The 18,936-nt window shown below is 41.5% G+C and overlaps 1 protein-coding gene across 2 annotated transcripts in view; it reads right to left on the bottom strand.

Annotated features, from left to right (window-relative positions):
- ALKAL1 (ALK and LTK ligand 1) overlaps positions 1-16,901 on the bottom strand; it is a 36,211-nt gene extending 19,310 nt beyond the window's left edge. Inside the window, exons 1-2 of one of the 2 annotated variants that reach the window (XM_036379127.2) lie at positions 16,593-16,901; positions 15,434-15,750 (exon numbers count right to left, since the gene is read on the bottom strand). In XM_036379127.2, coding sequence (XP_036235020.1) covers positions 15,434-15,740 — 307 coding nt within the window. In that variant the 5' untranslated portion in view covers positions 15,741-15,750; positions 16,593-16,901. The remainder of the gene's footprint in view (positions 1-15,433; positions 15,751-16,592) is intronic. The other variant, XM_036379125.2, reaches the window with a different exon arrangement.
- Positions 16,902-18,936: the final 2,035 nt, after the last annotated feature.

Raw genomic sequence — 18,936 nt, forward strand, 5'->3', positions numbered from 1 at the left:
GAACTGGATTTATCTGCCACTGTGTTTTATCCCTAAATCCTCCATTCTTTGTTTACTGCAAGTCACTAAATGGAGACAGGTTCTGAATTAATTCAGTTTACTTGCTACTACATGTGAAAGTGTACCTGGGATTAGAAATTAAATGTCTCAAGCTCCTTGCCACATTTCCATCAAATCTGTAAGTAACATCCTACTGATTAAGTGCTAGGTCTTATGAAAAAAAACTGCCTGTTATTCAGGCCCTTTTTGGATGTTTCAAACTGTTAAACATCACTGTTTTTGGAAAAGCAAATGAACTTTGGTGTACATCATGAGACAGATAACTTTTAAAGCAATCCATTTTTTCAAGTTTCTCTTTCTGAAGCACCAGAGCCATAATTGTGCTGCTGTCTCAGAAGGCGTTATGTGCTCATTTCTATTCTAAATTTATGTTCTAAATTTATGCTCATTTGTATTCTAAATTTTCTTCACTGCTGCAGTTTTTTCTCCATTCATCTGTGGTAGAAAATGAATGAAGTCTTTTTTTTTAAAAAGCAAGACCTTCAGTCCTGTAATCCTTGTACCTCTCTATTAAACATCACAGAACATACTGAGAGCAGATTGCCCCGGCCAGGGATGCTGTGCTATTGCAGCTAGGATCATGGCAGTCTTGCAAGCACAGTCCATCCCCAGCACAACATGGGATGGACTGGGGAAACCTGCCTTCCTTCATGCAAGTGCAGGAAGGAGAAGTGACACAAAGTTCTCTGAGACAAACTTTTGTCTCCAGGTTTTCCTATGTTTCAGGTGAAATCAATTTTTCAATAAAACCTTTTACAAAATCAGATCAATAAGAGTAAACAAAGCAAACACATACTGATTTTACTTGACTTTGCTTTTTCATTTGATTATGCTGCTAACTGGAAAGAATACAGAAGTCCTATCCTTTCCCAGCTTTCTGACTTGAACTCCTAGAACCATCCTTGAGATACCACAACTGTTCATGTACTCTCAGTTTCCCACTCTCTGTGATCCACATCACCATGCTGTTCAAAAGTAAAAGCACCTGTGACAGTGCAAGGGCAGAGGCTGGAAAATTCATCCAGATGTAAGAGAACAAAAGTAGGAGAAACAGGTATAGGAGTATTTGGTGTTCATCTTATCATCACTTGGAGCACTTTCAATGGATACAAAACACCTTCCCACCTTTACTCACACCGAGGTCAATCCTTCAGAAGCTGTGGAGGACAACTATATTTAACCAAGGCCGGCCAGTAGCCTTAGAAGCAGAAAAGGTTGATTTGCAGTCAGGGGAGGATGATACAGATCTGTTCACATCCATGGTAAGGATCCAGACAAATACTTCTCCCACTCTTCCCTGCATCTACCCTACCCTTGCCAAGCCATTCCCTTTGCCTTCTCCCCTCCCTTGCATTCTGCTTGGCCTCTGTACCTTGTCTGGACTCTGCAGAGCTGCGAGTGGGGGCAGAGAGTGACAGGAATAGTTAGCAATGGCTGCTATGAAGACGACTAGCAGCATGAACAGTAATTCCAGGGAGGCCTTCCCACCTCAGCACAGCAATGACTATTTACAGCCTGAAAGGGCTTGCCAGCCACCAGTTCAACATCCTCTTAAGGGCAACAGATTATCCCTAAAGTTGGCTCCTCCAAGACTGGGCTCTGGACTGTGGGAAGGACATAACCTGAAGCTGGAGGGAGCTAACCCACTCAAGCTACAGAGGAAACATTTGATCGTGTCTGAAGTGTCAGGATAGGTGGACTGGGAATGGGGTGGAATAGCTTCTCCTTCTGTGGACTATACACATTTTTCAACACTGGGAATATTATGTTCCTCCTCTTCCCCTCAAACTTTGATTTTTCTTTAATTCACCATTTATGAAGGAAACATAATTGCTCACTAAGTGCTTAGACACTGTAATTCCATTTCTCAGAAAAAGAAATCACAGCTCAGTTCTGATTAAAAGACTACTGTAATGGTATTATCATCATCACAAACTTGAAGAAGCTGAGCCCTAGCTGCAGTATGAATGCAGAAACCAGCACATAAGAACAGCCCTATCTAAATCAGAATATTTCCCAAAGCATCTTCCAAGTATGTCTAGAAATATGATACTAAATAATTTCTCTCTGTTCCTTTACAATGTATCAGTTACATGCTGTACCAAGTCATTCATCATCCAGACACAATTTGTACAAATATATGTCAGTCTATAAATTGGCTGTAGAAGTTTCCAAATATTTTTTTTGTCACACATCTCCCAGTATTTCTCCTTGTCACTAGTACTATGTGAAGGATCTTAGACAGAGAATGGAAATGTGTTTCAATTGTACATGTGAAGCCTTCTCCCAAAACAATCCTATTCTTCCTGAATGTAAGATTGTCAGCCAGCTCCAGATAATTTAATTTTGGTTGTAACAAAAAATTCCTTTCAAGATTTCAGGTGCTAATGTCCTTCTTTAGATATTTTTCTCACTCTTATAAGGCCTTCATAATTAAATATGGGTTTGTTTTGTTTTGTTTTTTAATTTTTAATAGAGAATTTAAAAATACTAAAGGAAGCATTCATTAGTGTAAGATTGAAAGTGATGTGATTTAAAAAAGATTCTCCCTTTATTCATAAAAGTGACAAGCATCTCTTAGATGTTCATTACAAGAAAAAAATATCTCTATGAAGTTATAAGTTTTTCAAAACTACAGTTTCCCAAGGGGATATTCATACGCTAATGTCTGTGGCACAGGTCTAATTCCAAGACTGGAAGAGCTGTAATGCAAGACTACAATAAAGCGAGGAAAATAAGTGTACATCTCAATGTATCTCTTTGAGACTGTCAAAAACCACTCTCTGAACCAGGAGTTCCAATTGTGGTCCTTAGTGACAGAATCTGTTGTTTTTTGTTGGAATAAAAACCAAGAGCAACTAAGAAAATAGGTTCTGTTTAGAATCTTAGCTTATGTTTACAGCAATAAACCACAAAGCAGTTGTGTAGAAGCAGCTCTCTGGATTCCTGGCTGGTACAATTAATCTAGGAGCTGGTGTACTCTCAAAGAACACATTTTTGAGGACTGAAAAACGCTGGAAGGAGACTATGCCCTGATTCTGTTCTCCTTGATTTCAACAGGAGCAAAACCAGGTCCTCAATCTGTGTGTAATTCACATGATCTACTTAGCTAAACAATTAAGTCACAGCTCTGACATCTGATATTTATTTTAAGTTCTTTGAGCCAGATTCTCTTTTCTGAGCCAACCCTTTTTTCTGTTCTGGTGGCACAGAGTCCATAACAACCATGGATTTTCCCAGCTGGAGATTCTACCAGCATTAATAAGTCTTTACCCATCTGGCAAAATCAGCTTTCATGGTATTTCCTCCTCTATTTTTCATGGTATTTCACTCCTCTGAATATTTACCGTACCCTTATGAGAAAGAGTAAATTACTAGGCCTGGGCTACATTCCTCATTACCATGCTTCAAATATCCTTAGTCTGCATACTTGCCTCTTCAAATTAAACCTATATGGTTAATTTGAAATAATCCTTAGGCTATTGTGACTGAGGTAGAAGCATAGTCTGCTCTGGTGCTTCTTCTGTGGTATTTCAGAAGACATACAACTGAGGATCCTTCCAGGGTGTGTACCAGTGAGATACCTCAGAAGCTCTAAACCCATGTACTCTGGGTCACTTCTATCTGTGCAGGGCATGCTTAATAATTTAATCAAAGTGCAAGGTCACCCCTAAAGAGCCTCAGTCCAAGCATGCCAATCTCTTAGCCCCCATCTCCACTCTAAGAGAGCAGAGGCTGAAGACAGGTTCAACTGAAAAATTCCACACAATCTGAACAGATTGTTTGTCAACCATTGTATGAGTGGGGAACCTTATGACACCCTCTATGTTATTGTAGGGGATGCATGCCATGAGAAGAACTTTGGATGAGACTAGTTTATTGGGGATGAAAAGAATCAGGATGCAGTTAAACGCTGCACTTACTTGAGTCTACTTTAACCAACAATGCAGTGTGGAACTGATCTGCTGGGAAATGTGAAGGTTCACAGAGGGATTGCCTCCTATGTGTGCTGCAGGATGTAATGGACAATGCTAAGACATTGTAAAGGGACCACCAATTATTGAAACTTCATCCACATCTTTAAATATGTTCAGACTGTCAAGGATCTGAGTCCAATCTCAAGATGCACTCAAATCCTCATCCCTTATGCCTCTGCTCTTTTCTGATTAACAAAAATCTGGAGCTCTCCACAAGTATATGCTGGTACATAGTCTAGGCCACAGCTCTTCCCCAGTGCCTCAGAGTGACTTCAGTGTCACAAACAGATATTTTCACATTAGAGACTCTGCCATGAGCAGCTGAAGAGTCATCAATTTCAGAGGGAACTGGAAACTGGTAGCAAACAGGTTACCAAACAGAAGAAAAAAAAAAAAGGAATAAGTATGGAAAGTGTGGTTTCTAAGAAGAAATTAAAGGTCTGGTTGGGTATCTCACTTATTTCATTGTTTCCCCTTTAGCCACCATACAGTTGTGCCCCACTTCTGGCGAGAATTCTATTCTAAGGTGTGAGTTCCACTGAGCACTTACAATGTTCAACAAACAGCTACCTACCCCATTTATCTTCCAAACACAATATAATGGTCCAAAAAAGTAGGCTCAGACCTTCATGTGCAGAGATTTTTGGCCAAGGAAATGAGTCAACTTGGGAGGTAAACAACATCAAAGAGAGCAACATTTAGAATGCAGCAGCCTCTTCTGATTCAATGCTTTTTAATCAGCCACTTTCCAATAATTCATTAAGACTCGAACAAAGAGATTGAAGCATTGGCTTCTTCTAGGGCTTCAGTCAAGCGTAATGAAATTATACCAGGATATATTTACAAGGTTGGATACCTTGAACTCAGCTGTAATTATGTTTATTAGTAATTCTTCAATAGCTGCTCAGAAAGCATATTTGTATTAGTTAATCCTTGCCTGTGGAGACCCTTATATTAGCTTGGCAAAAGAACATTAAGAAGGATGGATTTCTTTTTTTTCCCCTCTCAGCAAATCCCTGTTTCCATCAGAAAATGCTGTGGGATCAAGAAATAAGCCAATTGTAGAGTATGTGGTTACTTTTCTGCTATTACTATTAATGATCACTTCAGAAAACAGTTAAAACTAGAAAGGATAAAGATCTAGGTTAACATACTCTGTGCATACTTCATTTTTTTTTCTCCTCTGCCAGAGATGTGAACATATAAAACACTAAAATACATATTTATTTTGAAAAGTAAAGAAAAAATCTCAAAACTATTACAGATCTGATGTATGAGTTTAAGCAAAAGATCCCTCTTTAAAAAAAAATCTAATAAACAGAATGGCATATTCCTCAAACAGTTGAAATGAGAAAATGTGGGTATTTTGAAACCCTTGCTATTTTGAATATTAAGCTGTACATATGTACTTCCCCCTTTCCAAGAGGAAATATGTATTACAATGCTAATTGTTCATTAAACTTACAAAGGATAATTCACTGAAAATAATGAGGCACATAGAAAAGACTGGTCGAACTATTCAAGGCATTATTTACTGAAGCTATCTTTCCCTATTCAGTTCTATAGAATTGAAATTGATCTATTGAAAAAAATCCTATTTTTTTCTATAACAGAAAACAATTTTCATTAATTTGTCTATTAGCCCCTCAGGATCACTAAACTATCAAGATATTTCAGATGATATTTCAGATGAATCAAGAGACTCCAAATTATGCCTGGAAAGTTATTGGAGGGCTCCAGACTGAAGGCAAAACCACTCATAGGATAAGATACAGACACTACATATCTGTAAGTATTAAGAGGAAATTCACTTTGTGCAATTCTGCAGGACTCTATGCAAAGCACTCTGGTTTAGCTATCATGGCTGCTAATAAATGTAGATTTTGGAATATTTGCATAAATTAAACACAAGAACAGCTGCAATACATCAAAGGCAATATATGAACTAGTTGAATTGACTGAATGAAAACTGATGACATGTGCTTTACTGCATGCAAGCCAAACTCAGCACTAACAAACACAGCAAACTCTGTTGGTGTGAAAGGAAATAGAATCGAGTTTGCCAGAGCTTAATTAGACCCTGCTCTTTTTCTAAATATGAATAGGCTCCAGGTTGATTGCTGTGCAAATGGTAATGTTTAACTGTACTTTACATTTCCTGTGCTTATTTTAGAAATGTCTCTATTTTTTTCCGAATTTGAACAGATACAGAACTGTCACAGGTGGATTTATAACATACCATTTCTCCATCATAGATACTTTATTCTAAACTACTACTTTGAAGATGTTTCCAGGGATCATATGTCAGGTTTATACTCAGGCTAAGGTCATTTTACTCTATCGTAATTACATAAGGAGACCGCTTATAAAGCATAACTACGATCAAAATATTTTATGTGAGTGTTACATATAAATGAATCAAAGATAGTGAGCTAGTTACACATACTAATATTGGAGGTTTGATCTTCATAAACAGGTGTAATATACATGCAAACATACATTTCAGTGGGCCAAAAGATGCTGAGCAGAAAGAGTTAACCTTAAATTAAAAAGCAGAAAACACTTTCTATAGTTTGTGACTGAGAAACTTTAATATTTCCCTGATTTTTTATACTACTGTCACTGTTATCCTGGCATTCTGAGATAGAGTGTAAATGCAGAAAGAGTGCCCCCCCTAATACTTGAGAAGTTTTCTATTTATTCTAAGATTACACTTAACATATTTGTAATACTTAATCTCCAGATTTTCTTTTTCTCTCACTCCTTGCTCTGACAGGAAAGAAACAGCTACCCCAGCCAAGAGTAAAGAGGGCTTTTCTGGAGGTGCTGCTCAGTTCTGGGACAGTGGACTTCAGTATAAATGTGTAGTTTGGATTTCTTTCAAGGATTTTTAAAGCCCTGACTGCATCTTACATAAGTGATCCTCCATATCCCCATGCAGCTGAATCACACATCCATGCATGGAGTGACTCCATCATGCAGGTAATGTGGAGCCACCCTGTTCATGAGAAGCAGATATGAGTGTAAATTTGCAGTACCTTTGCCAGTCTTATCCACACAAATGATTTATTTTCTAGTAATCCCTTTTCTGAAAGAATGAAAGTTGCCTGATATCTAGAAAAGTGACTTAGTACTGAATAAAGGGGGAAATCTGTATATGTTATCTTCATATACAAACCTGGAATTTGATCCTATAATAATGGGAAGCCCAAATTGTGGTACTTTGCTGATTTACTAGTGACCAAGAGGTCCATTCAAACTTTAGGTGCCTAGTATCAAATGCAGGCAATTAGCCTGCTCTAGATTGCCTTCTGACACAGAAGGTTTCCCTGAAGGCCACAAGAAACCCTCTAATTAGTATGTCTCAGTCATCACTTTTCATTTGCTGTGTAAAAGACAAGTTCTGAAAATCTTTTTCCTAAATTTCCTAAACTGAAATTTCTGTGACAGCAGAGAAGTCTCTCATGTATTAGGCATGCTATGTGATTAACACACTAAGAAGTAATTACTCTATCATGATTAGAGTAATAACATCACAGCTATCTCCTTACTTATTTTAATCCAATGGGATTTAAGGGTTTTACTAATCCAGGGCATACATCCACTACTGCCAAATATACTGACAAGGATGAATTTTCCAACACTTCATTTTAAAGTCATCATAAACAGCACAGGTTAAGGAAGAAAAATTGTCTGACTGTTTTCCAGTAGGGTTTTATTTTGCTTTTCACTTTATTTTACAGGCTTGAGTAAAAAAGGAGAAAATAATTTGAGTATCAAAGCCTTAATTAGATTTGTGCTATGTCACACAGGATGCTGTCTAAAATCTGCAAGGAACATGACAATAATTGCTTTGCTGATGTAACTTTAAATGTTTTTCTTTAAGCCAAAGACACGGATTTCAAACCGTGTAGTAAGACAACACATATTAAAATGCAATAGAACCAACTAACTGGAATTGAGAAATAAAAACGTACTAGACTTTAAAAAAACAACAACAGCAAGACACTTACAAAAGAAGTTTACCTATTCTTAGCATTCAAAATTGTGCCTTTACCATGAGTGGTTTTTGCTTGGCTACATACATTTTGACTCTGTCTTTAGAAACAAAGAATTAGGATCAAATAGTAGCCACAATTTGTAACTCCAAACAGTATTTTTCACTGGTGTTAAAGCCCATACTAAACAAACACGTTTTTAAGCAGTGTTTTGGTAAAATCAGTGGAGCACTGCACATCAATGATTTTTTTGCACAAGCAGACATGATAAAACATAGGATAATATCAAAATGGCCACTAATCAATCAAATGCTTGGATCCTTCATGTGTTAAATCTTGTTTATAACCTAAAGAGTTGTGCCCTCAGTATGTAATCAATAGTCAATTAAACCCCTCACTAGAGCAACTGTTTTCCAATTGGCCAACATTAAAACCCCACAAAACTTGAGTAATAGCCTCTAGGACTTACACAAAAGTAGTAACCTCTAATTCACAAGAGACAAAATGAAGCACTCATCCTTAAATTGAATAGAAAGGCCTAACCATCAACCACCAAAACCAAACATAAGCAAACAACTGAACTGTTTTCTTTTTTTTTCAGTACAATGTCATCTGAATGGATGTGATATTTACCATGACTATTAAAGTGTACTTATTTGGTATGTTTTAAAGCAAGTCTTACAAATTACTAATATAGGATAACATTCAATTTCAGTTTTGGGGTATTTTTACTTCTGTGAAATGTACTTGATAAACCACTGAAAATTTTATTTTTCTAGAAAACAGGTGTTAATAAGGGTGATATTTTCCCCTTGCAAAAACTACTTTTAAGTGACTTGGAGAGATCTTCTTAAGAATAAAATGATCTCAATGCAGACAGTGGCCTTACGTATACTTTAGGCATGAAACCAGTCACCCCTTTCTCTCTCCAGCCTCTCAGTGGCTCTTTTTGTAGATAGTGCATCTGTCTTGGGCATCTCATTGGTTATGAAGTTTTGTTTATAGCTTTCCACAGTAACGACTACTTTGCAATTATTTTTATGCTGTGTTGGCACTTTGGAAAACATAAGCCTTTATAATTCACATTGGTGAATTATATCTCTTAAATCACATGTGGGTCTAAAACATCACATCATTCTCATGCACTTTGCCCTCAAACCTTATTAATTAAAAGAGAAGTCTGTGTGCCTAGATGCATGGATGTATGTATAATTCTCTTTTTATATCCTTTTCCCTGTATACATGCTTATTCAAAAAGCAACATCATCTCCACACTTGAAGCAGTGTACTTTCAAGGCTAGAGGCTACCTATCAAACAATAAATGTATTACAAAGCCTTATACCTGTGCACTGCCTTTCTCCCACCTCTCAGAGGCTTTCCCTGGCAGACTAGCACCTGAAATAACAAACCACAAAAACACAGAGACCTGCCATTCTTTCTTGATAGAAAAATCAAATTGTGCATAGTGTAAAGGAAAAAACACTCACACACACACACACACACACACACACGAACACACACACACACACACATATATATATATATATATATATATATCAGCTCTTCAGTTCGCTCACAGGCTCAGGGCCAAGCTAGGCTTATACAAAATTCATGCTGCTCCTCAATTACAGATGGTAATGGATGCAGATCTACTTTGAAACAAAACTTCTGTTTTCTTTGCTATTCACTTTGCTGCATATTGGAGAAGTTCTGGTGTACTTCAGAGCCAGTCCTGGTGTAATACATTGAAAATTCTGACATTCACTTTTTTGGGGCCAGAGCTGCACACACTAGTAATAGGGTGTCTTGTCGTGCTAAATAAAAGTCCTATAAAAATATTAAATAGGACTAAAACAAAACCCAGAAGACCTCCTCATATTTATCAAAGCAATAGCTCAACAGAAAAGCTTTTCCATATGCTGACATCCTATCTTGCTCTCGGGACAGCACAGTGGACTCTGAAATGTTTGCATGTTTGCTGCTCAGGGTACTGCAGTTCAACAGGGCTTCTCCCTTTTTGTGCCAGGACAGCACAATGTCTCAGATATCCTTCACTGGGATTAATGGGAGTGAGAGCAAAGCCCCTTGGAGACCACTTCATTTGAAGCACTGCTCCATACTTCACTATATTTTGGGTCTCCATATATGCAACAACTACATTTTATCTTTGCTCACTCCCTCATCAGCTCTTAGGGTTGGTCCATGGGCTTGATATTCTCCACCACAATATGGAAGACTTCTGTCTTGTCCTAGATTTCAGATGCCTTTTGTTCAGTGGCCTGGCTCTACAGTGGCAGTTCTGTTTGCCAAGCACAGAGTATTGCTGTCAAAAACCATATTGCACAATACACCTAAAACCCCAAGCAGGCAGGGACAGGAATGTAGCAGCAGTGTGACAGATGTGACACATCATAACCATGATTGGTCCAAGCACTGTGCAGAACTGAAGGAACAGACAATCTCTGCAGTGTTTGGGACTTCCTTTCACCAAAGGAAATGAAAATCTATCCTGCCCACTGGTATTTTTTGGGTGGAACTGACACCTAACCACGGTACAAGCAGAGATAATGGTTCTTTCCACCAAACCCTCTGTAATTTTTTATTAACTCTCATCTTCTTCTAAGCTTCTAAGTCTCCTGAATGCCCAGCAATTCCTATTAACACAGTACAAAAAAAAAAAAAGCACTAGCTTATTAACAGGAATAATAATCAGATGAGGCTTAAGTATTACAAAGAACACTGTGTTATGTCATATCATATATTTTAATTTCTTAGAGACAAAGTTTACAATCCTCAATGGTCTCCTTTTTTTATTCCAGATCTGTAATTACATTCACTGAAGTAGTTTAGTATTAGGCACAGCAGGTCTTTCAGAATTAGGGACTTCCAGCTGTAATTATCACTACAGGAGAAATTATCATTACAGGAGATTTCTTTAAGTGAGGAAAAAAACCAAAACTTTTCTTATGCCTTACATAGGATATAGGGGTTTGATTTAACCATAAACTAAAATAAAACTCAAACATATTTTTCAAACCTAATTCATGATGCATAATGTTTAAACTAGCACTATGTCATAGCACAACTTTTTCTGCTGCTGATGTGTAAGAAATTTTGGCATAAAACTGAACTTATAAGTGCAACCTCAAAGTTTAAATATTTTGAGGACCAAATTCTCTTCTCTGATATGTTATTCTAAATCTGAGGTAGATATGCTCAGGAGGCTAATTTGAACATACTCTTAAACTCAGAGCAATATTTGTCTTCATTCCTTCATGCTTGACAAATGACTACTCAAAATGTTTTAAAATGTCTTGTTGGTCTCCCAGGACAAAAGGGAAATTTCAGCCCCCTAACGCTTGTAAGTTCAGATAGCTCCTTTCTCCACTGTGGTGGGCAATATGTAAGGAAAGAATAGTCAAAGCAGATGTTTTTATTTCTCAAGGTTCTTTAAATCTAATTATATGGAAGCTATTCTGGTTTTGAAGAAAGTGTTTGGAAAAATGTAACAAAGAAAATCGAAGAACAATGACAAACTATTCTAGTTCCCTTGACGTGACATCCAAAAATAACCTGAAGCCGAATCTTCTCTTTGTGAAAATACTTACTTTCTTCATACAAAAAGCTGACCACAGTTATGCATCAGAAGCAGGGGATAGTTATAAAAAAGATTACCCATTGAAGAGCTTTCATCACTAAGATTAAAAAACTTTAAGACACTTCTTAGTGAAAAATATAAAATCACACTCAAGCATAAAAACTTCATGGAAATCAGGCAAGTAAAGGATGTTATGACAGAAATTTTAATCCTACTAGATATAATAACTCTAAGGAACAACTTGTATTTTTAGTGACATCCTACCAGGAGTCCTAGAAAATACGAAGCTTGCTTTTTGGGTAGTTGGAATTTCTTCTAAAGTTACTGTTCAAAGTGATCGTTCTCATTAATCAGGTCACCAAGAAAAACAGGGACAGATCTGTGTGAGATAAGACTTTTGAACATGTAGGGATAAAAGAGATAAGAAGTTAAGACAGCTAAAGTGTTGGTGAAACTGGTATTTCTATTGCATACAAGAAGGGTCATACAAGAACCATTACACAAATTTTCTAATGGTTAAGAAGCACATGACATGGAATACAACCCTGGTTATTAAGGGGCAAGAAAGACCTAAATAGTCCTTTCCAGGCAGGTCACAGCATCACACTGTCCCACACAGCTGAGCAGGTTTGAGTGTCCACTCTATTTCAGGCTTGCCCCTTTGCTCTGTGACAAAATCACAGGAAGTAGAGCACAACTCGTATTCCCATGGCATAGCTCTGGCCTGGGAGCTGTCCATGAACCACCTGCAAGCCACATCCAGATGGGATATCACAGAACAAAACCACTCTTGCTTTCATATCCCCTTTATGCATCTGAACTGAGTGGTACACGTACAATGTCTGACAGGTAAGGGTTTCACTCTTCTTTTTCCTGCCTCATCAAGGTGCCCTGTGGATGCTGTGCTTTTCCATTACAGCCTCAGCTAAATGAGCAGGACCCATCAATCTAAGGAGGAGGTCCTATCCTCTCTCAAAGCTCACCCCTGGACATGTGCTGTAGCCACTTGCCCTGTGCTGCCCCTGGAATTCACCCAGTGGTACTCCAGGTCAGCTTTCTCACAATACAAATAGTTAACCAAGCCCCTAAATGAAATAAAAGAAAGGTGAGTGTGGAGGTGCAGCTCAGTGAGAGGCTAGACTAAAGCTGGAGAGAGTCCTGAGAGTGAGGGAATGAGATAACAGGGGAGGAAGCACATTTCAGTCTTCCTGCTATTCAACTCATTGATAATACAGAGTAGCATCCACAGAAAAAAAAAAAAAAAAAAAAAAAAAAAAAAAAAAAAGAGAGAAAACACACAGAAATCATTTGTCTTGCATTCTCTATTCTGTATACAGCACTATTCCAGATGCTTTTTGTTTCAAACAAAAGTAATTAGCTGCTCAATTGCTTTTTAAATCAGACACTTGGGTTTATTTTCAGCAGCTACAGACAATCAAAGTACATAACTCCAGTTTCAAATGCTTGGCTGAATACTCAACTGAATGCAACAACTTTCCTGTCTGAGGGGAAGATAAGCCTTCTGTTCAGCTGATGATCAGGTACTACCAGCTGGAATAAAAAGCTGCCATTAATGTTTTGGTGACAGGAGTTATAAAAATGAGTTAATTACTTGTAAGAAAAGCTTTGTCACAGTCCTCTATCCCAAAAAACAAGTACACACCATCATGACAGGTACTAATTTGTATCCTTGGTATTGGTAACAAAAAATGAGGTGAATATAAAAATGGGACTATTATTTAAACTGTAGAATGCTCTTTCTAGGCTGGAGAGACAGCTACCTTTGTGGCTGCCCCTAGGACACTGTACCTATGTCAGGGACAACTGGAGAATTTCTCTAAGAATGTTCATCTGTTCCTTTTGTGTACAACATAGTTACTAAAAGTAATAACTAACAGAAAACACCATCTTACTGTGTATAATACTGATGTGTTTAAGAAAATTCCCCTTCACAGTTATATAAATATTATGAAATATTTCTACTTTCTATAGTTAAATAGAATTATTTAGTTAAGAGCAAATATCTCAAATGGGAGAGATTTGTTCAAAACAGAATTTTTTTCTTAAACCACCTGATAATAGTAATTCTTGTAATAATTACGGAAAAGTATAAACCTGAGACTAATTCTCAGGTTTATACTACTCTATCTTTCATTCTCTTGAAAAGAAGAATGTAAGACTTCATGTACTCTGCCTTGAAAAAACATTTTACTTTCTTTTTCTTGGGCTGTGGTCTTGTCCACAGCACATAAAGAATTCAAGCCACAGTAAATAAACAGATATGACCAGTCATGCTGATAACCTGCAGCATCTTCTCCAGTCAGCACACAAATCTGTGGCAATCTGGTTTGGGCTGCCTTTCCATAACTACCAGAGACCTTATATCTGAAAAAGCAAGAATATCTGGAAGCTCACTGGGACATTACAACCCCTTACAGATGGGGTATTGAACCCCAGGTTCAATACCTGGAGCAGGCCAGGCTAAGAAGCTTCCATGGCCAGAGCATTGTTTACTTTTTGATGGATAAATTTTAGCCCAGTTTCCTTAGAATGTGCAGCAATCTCCCTGAGCAAGTGTGCCCTACCAATCAGTTATTCGCCTATTAACTTCTCAATCTGTCACCCAACTTCAAGTTTTTCGAAAATGGAGCTTAATTTCATTTAAAACAGGCTACTGAACAGAAAAGAGTAAGTCTACCAGTGAGACTTGAGGAGGGCTGCATCTCAGCTTCACCCATTACCAGCCATCAGCCACAAGGGCGCTCTCCAGGGACACAAATCCCTAAGAAACTGAACTTCCTTGGGTTTCCTTAGTTTGGCTTCTCTCCAGCAAGCTCTGTGGCAGGCAACAAGAGAAAAATATTAGTGGGCCACAGCCAGGGACAGTCACTAGACTGTCCTTTTTTTGTGGCACCGCACCATCCTAACTCACACAAACCCCTCAGGCAGCTCCACTCCAGGAGGAAATGCTTTTGCACGGCTCTGCATCAAGCCTAGCAGTGTCAGTCTCCTGGGCAAGGACAGTGGGACTATCACTAGGAAGCTGTGCTTGGCTCTGAACTGCGTGACTAGCACCAGCCAGCTGTGCTTGGCCCTGAGCTGTGTGAGTATCACCAGGCAGCTGTGCTTGGTCCTGAACTGTCCCTGCTGTCCCTGCCAGGCCTGGCCCGTGCCAGTGCTCCCTGCCCGTCTGAGCATCCTCCGAAAGGTGAGATAAGCCCCATGCCCAACTCTGTCTGGATCTTTTGCACCTGCCCTGCGAAACTAGAGAAGCGCATCACATGGGAACTAGCAAAGTTGGAGAGGAAGTTTAAAGGAGTACATCCAGAGAGCTGTCACTCAGATTGGTCATTTATTCTCTTTGTGCCCGTCAGAGCAGCTCTCCTAAGACTGGGGAGAAACAGGGCTCCCCCAGTGCTGCGCTGCAGTATAGGGAAGTTGGAAGCCTTGCTCTAAGGGGCTGTAGATCAGTGGGGGTCGCAGCTGACCCCGCGGCCGAAGGTGCCGAAGCCCCGGTGACCCTGTCCTCCCTTCTGTCTCGGATCTCCCACAGCTCCAGCCGGTGAGCGGGGCTGGGCTGTGCTGCCCTCAGCGGTGCTGGAGCTCAGCAGAGGCAGAGCCCCCGCCGTGGCTGCCCCGGGGAGCGGGAGAGCATCCCCGACCCGCTTTCCGCTCGCCCGCTCCCTCCGTCCCTCCCGCAGCGGGGTGCTCCGGCAAAGGAGCCGTCGGGCTCGGCCGCCGGAGGCAGCGGCAGGGACGGGATCTGAGGGGGCTGCCTCCCAGGGCTCCTGTCTCTTACCTCCGTGCCGGGCGGCGGCGAAGAGCCGCGGGGGCGGCGGGGCGGCGGCAGCGGCGGCGCGGGGGTCTATCGGAGGGGCACCGCCGCCGCTGTAGCGCCGGGAGATCACCCGCTCCCTCCGCGGCGGGCGGGGCGGCAGCGGGCGGCCGTCGTCGCCCAGGGCTTGCAGGAGGATGTCGAGGAGCGCCCCCCGTTCGGCTCCGGCGGCGGGCACGTCCCTGCCCTCGGCGCCCGGCGGCGGCGGGGCCGAGGCCAGCAGCAGGAGCACGATGGCGGGCAGCGCCTGCCGCTTCTTCGCCCCTCGCATCTCTGCGGCGCTGGGAGGAGGCAGAGAGCGAAGGCGGTCAGCGCCGGGCCCGGCCCGCACCCCACCCGCCCGCCCCCCATGCCGCGCCCGGGGCACCCCCGCCCGCCGCTCCGCACGCCGGGGCCGGGCAGAGGGGGCGCGGAGCGGGGACACCGAGGGGCCGCCACCCGCCGGCGCCGCCAGCCCCGTGCGGTGCCGCTCGCCCGGCTCCGCGGAGGCTGCGTTTAATAGACACGGATTAAGGGAAGGGTTTTGAGCGCGCCGCACATGTTCGCGGTACGGGGTTTGGCGGGGTATTTGCTCGGCTCCCTTTGGCCCCGGAGTCCCCGCGCCCGCGGGTTCTGCGGGTTCTGCCGGCGGAGCCCCGCGATGGGCCAGCCTTGTCCGCTGCCACACCGGGGGCTCGGGGAGCGAGCACGGACGGCAGTCGGATGGAGTTCACTGAGGGGCAGGTTACGCTGGAAGTGCCGCACATCAGGGTAGAAAGGGCGAAAACAATTACCACAGGCTGCGGCTTCGAGAGCAGCACTTAATGCCCTAGGTAAGCTATTCTAATTATAGAGAACGGGCAGGATTAAGAGGGAGGGAGGGAAATTCTGTTATTTACAAACTGTTTTCTAGCTGGCCTGCCTTGCAAATCCTCTTGGGCGAAGGAGTTAATCGGAGCCTCAAGGGAGTCGGCTTTCCCCGACGGCTCCGGGCTCTCCCTCCCTCCCTCCCTCCCTGCCGTGCCGGGGCGCACGGCAAACCCGGGAGTAACCGGGGAACGACCCGCGGTTCGCTGTCGGGGCAGCGGCACCTCCTCGTTCCACGCCGAGGTCCCTTCTTTAGAGCCGGCTGGCGGCCGCTTACCTTCAGGCAGAGGCGAGTGCGGCCGGGTGCGTGCGGGCTGCGGAGCGAGCCCCGGTGCCGCCGTGGCAGAGCCCGTGTCCCCGCGGAGGCTCCGCTGGGCGCGGAGTGGGGCGCTCGGTGCTGCGCCCGGAGATGGGGGATGCGCCCTTCAGGGCCATGCGCTTCTCTTATATAGTCCGCACCGGCGTACTCATCTGAGTACTATCGACTTTAGGTGGGTGGCAGTCGATGGAGACACCTCTGGTAATCACTCTTGGGCTCAGAGAGGGTCTTTTCTGACAGACTTCCTCCTCCCCGTTTGTCCCCCGGTGGATGGCAACTGAAAGCTGCGTTTGAAGTGACTGTGATCTATTTGTGAAATTAGATTTCCCTGAAGATTGGGGAACGCTTACTAATAAAGCTGCCGGCTCAAGAGATTAAAATGTGCTTTAACTTAGTGGGATTCCCTTGGGAGTACAACAAGGAAACTATTTAATTCCCCCCTTTTTTATTGAGCAAGAAGCCGTGAGCAAAGTCTGAAGTGTGTATAAATTTGGTTCTGTTTTGATGTCAAGGAAAGTGGTAGTCTGTCTCTGGCAGGTGAATTCACAAACTATGAACCTCGTAAAAGTTTGCTTCTTCAAAACAGCTTTTTTAATTTTTGACAATGACACTTAATGAAAAGTTTACAAAAAAGGTAGTGACCTAAAGGAACCATTAAACTCACAGGTTTAAAACCTTGCCTCCTAAAGCCCTAAATAGATCTGCCAAAAATTAGTAAATAAAATCTCAACTTTTAAAGAGCAGTTGTATCCAGGTGGTCTTGACAGATTGGAAAGCAATACACAGTTTTCAAATTATACCAGACAATATTTTATTTTGGTATTTTTGTGGCAAGTGTAACTCTTTGTCATAAGTTACCACTTAGATATTTACTTAATAAGAGTGAACAAAAAGAAAAAAAGATTTGAGACGTCCTGTAAGATGTGAAAAGGGGGAATTTAGATTTGAAGGAGATTTAAACTATTCTGAATCTGCCCCAAGCTCCTTCATTCATACCCTTCTCTGGTTGTCTCAGGCAGCACACACTCTGGGCTGTATCTCACAGGGACTGTGTCATTGCTGGTGATGGGAACCAGCTTCTTCCCCACATCTTCCTCTGCTTGGGCCATCCTCACTCACCTTTGGGGCTGTGATCCCACAAAGATTGGAGATCAAACAGTGTTCAACTAATAAAGGCTTACCAAGGGTTTTATCACACTACATATTTTAGAGGTCAGTGTACTGCACAAGATACACTGGTCTGACCTGTGGATTTCCAGAATAACTGAAGCAAGGTGCCATTCTCTTTCCTCCTAGGTGATTTCCTGCTTTTGCATCTTTATTGGGTGCATATAATGAGTTTACTTTTGTCAAGCTGATGGTTAAGTTCAGTGAAGAGGGAAAGGGGAGCACTAATCAGCTGAGAAATAAAGCACCATATTAATTAACCAGCTGCAAAATAAATCCAAAATTTTCTCTCCGTTTGCTCATTTGTTTCTATTATTTTATTATTCTTTTATTTTGCCCTCAGAGACATATATTGACACCACAGAATGGGACTGAATTTTTCTATGGAACCTACCAAAGTATTGCCTTCACTGGAGCTCCTCTGCTCAACTTCATTACTAGTCATTGACTAGGTTTACATCTTCTAGCCCTGGAAGCAGGTCACATGGGAAGGAAATCCATGTGGCACTGCTAAGACAGAATATTTTTGCTGTTCATAAAAACCTCAAAGTCTTTATTGGATGTCTGTTTGTGGCAGATGGCAGAATACTCATAAGGATTAAAAGCAGTGTTGTAAAAGGCAAGCAAATAGTCCCTTTATTCTCACCCACATCCCCAGAGAAGATCTAGGGAGTCTGCAGACTAGCATGGCTGACTACCTAATGTTGATGAACAACATCCTGGGGCCGCCACTTTGGGAAATTTCTAACCCCTTCAGCAAAGATTCTCAAATATGTCTCCCCCCCACAGTGGGTTCCTAAGATAAAAATGCTGCTACTAAGGCCATTAAATTTTGTTCTTTAATTTAAATGTTTATTATTTAGTGTTTTGAAGCTTTGTATTGGAACCCTACTAGGCCCTTTACCTTTATGAGCCACCCAGTTTTACCCCTGTCCTTTACCTCTGCTGTAACTTGTTTCTCTCCTTTGGAAGAGCTGTATCCTTCTTTCCTGGGATGGACATTATACCCACCCAGAGGGCAATTAACTGTTTTATAATTAGGTTTAAGTTAGACAAAATAAACAGGTAAGTTACTTAATTTCTTACCCTCTTTTTATGTTATCTTTTGGTATTTTCAAAAGAATAATCAAGAAGG

This window comes from Molothrus ater, chromosome 1 (genome assembly GCF_012460135.2).
Source record: "Molothrus ater isolate BHLD 08-10-18 breed brown headed cowbird chromosome 1, BPBGC_Mater_1.1, whole genome shotgun sequence".
Lineage (NCBI taxonomy): Eukaryota > Metazoa > Chordata > Aves > Passeriformes > Icteridae > Molothrus > Molothrus ater.